Genomic DNA, 6,982 nt, shown 5'->3' with positions numbered 1-6,982 from the left:
TTGTTGCTTGTCATCTAATGAATGTTGAGGGTCTGCTGGTATTTGAACTGGATTTGCTTCAGTCATACTGACCTTCTCCAATATTCTTTTACAATACAACCCTCGGTGCATTACAATTGATCAATCAGATTTTTGCTCAATTTCTGCACCTAAAAATTGATTCAATTCTCCTTCGGTACTATTGAAATGTTGTCTCAAATATTCAATTAATGCATTTACATCCTGACTCGATGTAGCTATCATCAACAAATATAGCGACAATTAATACTTTGTTATTTTCTTGTCTGCTTTTGTTTCTAATAGATTAAAGTTAAGAAGAAATGTTTTGAACTTTATGTTCCAACATCGTGGTGACTGCTTTAGACCATATAAACTGCGTTTAGGTCTGCACACCATTTCAGTACCATCGTTGAACCCTTCTGGTTGTCTCATGTAAATTTGTTCGTCCAAATCTCTATATAAAAAGGCTGTTTGAACGTAAAATTGTCGAAGTTGTAATTGTTCTGCTGCTGATATAGCTAATATAGACCGAATTGAATCGAAATTTACTAAAGGACTAAAAGTTTCATTAAAATCAATACCGAATATTTGACTATACCCTTTTGCTACTAGCCTATAGCCTTGTATCGATCAACATGTCCACGAACATAGTATTTTGTTTTATACACCCAACCACAATTTACAACAGTTCTATCCTTAGGTAACTTTACGAGGGACCATGTTCCGTTTTCTTCAAGAGATTCCATTTCATTGTTCATGGCTTCTATCCATTTTTCTGAAGTTTGTGACTCCACAGCTTCCTTGAAATTCACTGGATCGGATTCGACAACGAAAAAGGCTGAATCATCATAACATAATGGTATCTTAATATTACTTCTGTCTCGCAAGTTGTACACGTTGACATTTGACCCATTTCCTTATTCATGTCCTTGTGTTTTATTGTCAGCTACACTTATTGAACCAAATTCATTTTCCATGACTTCATCTCCTTCTGATTTATTGCTGTGTTCTAATGAGCCATCCTTGTGTAAGTTAAGAACATCAATGTTATTACTATCATTTAAATTATTAGAACATTCTACAAGTTGGTCATATATAACACTTTCATCCTTGAAAATGACGTCTCTACTAAGTGACACCTCGTCATTTTCTTTATACCAAATACATACGTTACCCTTTTGAAGTTTCTGAATATCCAACAAAGTATCCTTTTCGGCTTTTTGCATCCCACTTCTTTCGTCGTTGTTTTGGAACTAAACTATATGCATTTATTCCAAATACTACGAACTTTTCTATTTTAGGAAGTTTATCAAACCATAACTCGTATGGAGTCTTACATACTTTGCCTGAATTACCAGTATAATTTAATGAGAACACTACTGTATTGACTGCTTCTGCCCACAGTAAGTTTGGAAAATTCTTGGCATATATCATTGTTCTGGCTGCCTCACAAATAGTCCTCATTGAACGTCCAGCTCTTTCATTTTGTTCAGGAGTATAAGGTACACTTGTTTCATGCTTTATACCAAAATGATTTAGAATTGATCGAACTTCGGAATTCTTATAATCTAATCCACACAGTCACTTCTAATTGTTTTAAAAATATTTTTTGTTTGAGTTTTAACCATACTCAGAAAACAATTAAGTTTTTCTTTAACCTCAGATTTATGTTTCATAAAATAGACATAAGTATATTTAGAATAATCATCTTTAAGAGGACGCCACACGGGCAAAAATACCGTACAAAAACATGCCAATTTTGTTCCAATAATACGGCTTACTGAATGGTTTTAGAGCAAAATACCTTTATTAAAAGTTGTAGAGGAGAGTTATATCGGGTGACGTATAAGACTCGATTTTTGATATTTTAATTTTTTATACCAATTATTCGCAAGTAAAAAAGTGAAAAAAAGTCAAAACGCAAAACGATTTTATCGATTTTGAGAAGGAAATATCGAAAATCGAGTCTTATACGTCACCCGATATAACTCTTCTCTACAACTTTTAATTAAGGTATTTTGCTCTAAAACCATTCTGTAAGCCGTATTATTGGAACAAAATTGGCATGTTTTACAGTAAAAAAAATTTAATTACGGCCGTCATGTGCTGCTTTTGTTTCTAGCGGCAGCGTTTGTCCCCTCCTAGCTCCGACATCCAGACTCGCCGGCCGCCGGCAGGTCAAAACCGGTCTGTTATCGGCGGTCCGCGCTTCGCACGTCGTTGCATTATTTTTATATATACCTATTACGTTCATATTATTATTTACGTGAAATAAAACATAGTATAATTATGCTCGATTTATTACGATGCCCGCGACCGTCCTTGCATTACCGTATTGCCGTGACATCCGCGGCTGTGAGTAAAACTTATTTTTTAGTTCCAAAAACACGGCTGACTGACTGGGTTTAGATCAAAAAACCTCTTATAAAAGTTTAAGAGGAGAGTTGAATCTGTTAACGTATAGCACTAGATTTTTGATATTTTAGCTTATTATACCAATTATTCACAAATCAAAAAAGTGAAAACAAAAAACAAAAAATGCAAAACGATTTTATATATTTTGAAAATGAAATATCGAAAATCGAGTCCTCTAATTGTATATAAAATATTCATAACAAACTCTTCAAAAACATTTAAAACTAATTTCTATATAACATATAATATTTATTGTGTTAAAAATATAAGAATTTATAAAAACTAAAACTCATTATTTTATTATTATTTATTTATTACGGGCAGTGAGCCCAATATAATGTACAAAAATATATAAATTCAACCTAAGTGGGTGTTTCAGTTACCCAACTTTACAAGTAGCAATTTTATAGAGATAATAGTAATAATAAAAAACACACGATATAGTATATAATGAGACATATATATTACAATTTTTAGGTACATAATAGTAATAATACAATTTTTTTTTTAATATCTAATAAACAAGTGAGGGTGCTCATTGCCAAGGCAAATCATAAAATAATTAGTGTATTAGATATCTTTACAACACAACTATACAAATTAGTAATTACTTTAAAAGTAACAAATAAAATTGAATTTATAAAGGTGATGCATTTCAATCCGATTATACATTCGATTATTTGAACAATTTCATTAAAGTATGTTATAAAATAAAATATATTTATACAAGAACATTTATACAATATATAAGTGTAGAAAAAAGTAAGATAAACATATACCTACATACTAATTATTAACTTCCGAAAAAATAATATAAATGTTGTGAATGGTATTTGACAATTATATAATAATATATAATATCAGGTATACGTACTAAGAACCTTTACTAAATTAATTTTTAGAACTTGGAGGATTGTAACTTAAATTAATGTTTTCTATAGCTAATTTTTTTGCTTTCCTATTTAAATAAAATGTTGCTATAAAATATATTAAAAAAACTATTATTATGACAACTAAATATTTGTTTGTGTATATAAATTCATACGTTTTATCTACAATAAGCGAATTTATTAACATATCTTGTTGGTCTAATTGTTTATTTATTGTATTGAACGCATCTTTATTAAATTTAATATTTTTTATTTCCTCGAAGTGGATAGGTTTGGGATAGGCCTGATTAGAAAAATTGAATACATTACAGCATGAATCATTTGTAAGAGATAAGTCTTCTGGAATTGAGAAATATGTTTGATTTAATACTTGTTCAGTTTTTAGTACACCTTTCGAGGTGTAAGCAATACACCCAGACTTCAAGTATAACTTTCCAGAACTTTTAACTTTAATTTTTTGAGTGAAAGACTGTTTATTACAAATTATAGTAATTGTAGTGAGTTTTTCACATACGAAAAACCAATGATTTTTGAAAAATGAGGGATACCACATTTCTGTTTTGAATTCAGAGATATAAGTATCACATTGAGGTGGTTTAGTTAAAGAATTTTTTAGTAATTCTGTTACACATGTGGGGTCCGTGTCACAATTATGTATAATTTCATTAAATCCACAAACAAATATTTTATCCACTACTTTACAGTTATTTAAATCTGGCCATATAAAATATTTGGTCATTATTTTGTCCATTAACAAATACATAGAATTTTTAGTCATATGCAGAAATTGACCATGTTCATTAATTGGAATGTAAATAGGTAATATGTAATAAACGTTGAAATTTCCTATAAAGCACAGAGGAAATTTTAAAGAAAAAATAAATCTGTCATTTATTGTGTGCATTTCAATACTTAATATTTTGAATATTTCTTGAATATTATCCTCATCAAATTTAACAGGGATTTTCAAATCATCCGGGAGTATACTCTGAATATTTTTTATTTCCGAAAGCAATTGGTCAGGTGTTATTATAAACGCATCTACTACATTATTCTGTACGTTAGAAATTACTCTTTGCAACCTACTAATAAACATGTCCAATTCAAATATAGTGTTTTCTAAAAGAGTTATCGAACTCAAAATAATGATTTTTCTGTCTTCCTTAGCTATCTCAATAATCAATTCGTTCACTTTTTTCTCGCCTTCTTTCATATTTGCATCAAATATTTTCTTATTTTCATTAAATGATGTAACGGAATCATTCAAATTAATTATTGTGCTTTTTAGTATAGATATCTGATCATGAACAATACGCATAACATCTTTCTCATTGTTTTCTAATTTATCGATCGTACTATCATATCTTCGTACATCGTCAGCATCGGCTACTCCAAACATCCATTTTAATGCCGTACCCCCAAACTCAATAGATCGCTTAACTTTTTTGTTATGTCTACCCATTTGTACAATTAAACCTATCTCGTTTTCCAATCTGTTCGCGTGTTTTTTTAACTGATACAAAGTTATAGAAATGTCTTTGAACGCAATTAGTTCAATTGAGTTTAACATTTGTCTAATATTTCTAAGACTGTTATTTAAAAATTTTAAATCCATATATGTGTTTACTGTCCAACTACTTCCGCACGCTCTACCATTACCTATGAGTTCGTACTGCAAACCCGGGCTATCGCTGGTTGATGTTAATTCGAACAAGTCTTCTTCATGGTTACCAAACGTCGTAGAAATTTCTATGGTAAATAACAACAGCAGTATTTGATAAACGACCTTCTGAAAGTCCATTTTTTTTTTTACTTTTTTTCTTCTGTGTCCAATAATTATATTTGACGTACTATGATCGTATATCTACAACAATAAGATAAAGTAAATTTAGATCATGTGTAATAAGTATGAACAAATAATGATAATACAATAATATCAATAACACTAAGGTCATGATTACATTTTTTTAAACATAAAATTTAATTTAATAATATGAAAATTTGTTGCATTTTTCTTTTTATATTTTTCAGTATATTTGGCTTTGTTTGTTTTACTTGTAAAAAATTAAATTTATTTATGAAAAACACCTCTAAAGAAAAACCTAGGAAATCTAGGTATAAGTACATAAAGAGTCACCAATTTCTATAAATCAGGCCCCAATTGTGGGATCGACATGTATAACAATTAATATTGAAATCAGAGTTTGGCATCATCGTTCGAATACAATTTTATTTAGATGATTATTTTGATAATATTTTATTCGAATAAAAAATTATTTTGATAGTTATAATTTTACAATTATTCGAATAATTTGAAAACAATATTATTCGAATAACAAATGATTCGACTAATTTTTCATTCGAATAATTATCTAGATAATATTTTGCTCAACTCTGATTGAAGTACCAAAATTAATTAAGAATTGAATTTTAAAAAAAAATTGGTAAATAAAATCAATTTTCTTACCTGTTTCAATGTTTGAATTTTGCTTGACGAATGCTGTCGAATACCAAAGTCCGTTGATCTTTTAACTTAAAGTAGTAGAATGGCGTTATATGTTTATAAGAAACTATTCAAATAAACACGGAAAATAAAGGATTGTCGAAACACTGTGTATTATAACGTACAAAAAAATTGTTTATTCTATCTTGAAGGCTTGCATTCGATGGTGTACTATGAAGTACTGATCAGTAAAATGTATTCGATAACGCGCGGGATATTGAATATTGTTTGTTACAATGATATTATTATTATATTATAATTGATATTATATAGACTAATATTGTATTGTATTATAATTAGTATATTATTAATATAATTTAAACTAGTTGAATGTTTTTTTTATTTTTTAATTTCTTAGATTGCAACTCAGTAAGTTGTAAATCCAATTCAAGTAGTTTATTTATGGCTGATTAAAATGTAAGAAGAGTTATACCGAGTGACGTATAAGACTTGATTTTCGATATTTCATTCTCAAAATCGATAAAATCGTTTTGCGTTTTCAGTTTTTTACTTGTGAATAATTGGTATAAAAAATTAAAATATCAAAAATCGAGTCTTATACGTCATCCTATATAACTCTCTTCTACAACTTTTAATTAAGGTATTTTGCTCTAAAACCATTCAGTTGGCCGTATTATTGGAACAAAATTGGCATGTTTTTGTACGGTATTTTCGCTGGTTTAGCGTCCTCAGTGTAATATAGAATAATATAAATAATAATATGTATTATAATCAATGGTTTGATGGTAATACATTCGAAAATATGGGTAAGTATAAAAATTAAATACATAATAGTTATGTCTATATTGATATTTTTACAAACAAAATGTAAATCGTAAGTTATTGTACGTGTAAAATATTGTCAACTCGAATACCTAAAATGTTAGTACTAATAGTACTACAATTAAAGGTACGGTAGAAACTAGATTTTCTTGGCAACATAATATTGTTATATACAAATAGGTATACAATTGGGCAGACAGTGGCTTTAATTAAAAGATGGTTAGTGCATAAGAGCGAATATTTAAAATATTATGGTGGCAATGAATTTAGGTGTATGCATTTTATTTCGATTCGACACATCACGGACGAACGTTCATAAGATAATAAACAACGCTCCCGAACGAGCAATTCGTCGTTACACGGCTGTGTGTAGTGGGCGCGGCTTAAACGT

General features: G+C 29.1%; 1 protein-coding gene across 1 annotated transcript; it reads right to left on the bottom strand.

Annotated features, from left to right (window-relative positions):
* Window positions 1-2,306: 2,306 nt before the first annotated feature.
* LOC132935302 (uncharacterized) lies at window positions 2,307-6,253 on the bottom strand. Its single transcript, XM_061001795.1, has 2 exons — window positions 5,773-6,253; window positions 2,307-5,169 (listed from the first exon to the last, which is right to left on the bottom strand). Exon 2 carries the CDS (start codon window positions 5,104-5,106, stop codon window positions 3,307-3,309), a length of 1,800 nt encoding a protein of 599 aa, XP_060857778.1. The 5' UTR covers window positions 5,107-5,169; window positions 5,773-6,253; the 3' UTR covers window positions 2,307-3,306.
* Between the last annotated feature and the right edge of the window lie 729 nt (window positions 6,254-6,982).

Source organism: Metopolophium dirhodum, chromosome 1 (genome assembly GCF_019925205.1).
Source record: "Metopolophium dirhodum isolate CAU chromosome 1, ASM1992520v1, whole genome shotgun sequence".
In the NCBI taxonomy this organism is placed as follows: domain Eukaryota; kingdom Metazoa; phylum Arthropoda; class Insecta; order Hemiptera; family Aphididae; genus Metopolophium; species Metopolophium dirhodum.
This window is presented reverse-complemented; position numbering and strand designations above follow the sequence as displayed.

Bases quoted from the DNA above. Each gene is read 5' to 3' on its own strand.
- LOC132935302 (XM_061001795.1), bottom strand. From the start codon at position 5,106: ATGGACTTTCAGAAGGTCGTTTATCAAATACTGCTGTTGTTATTTACC.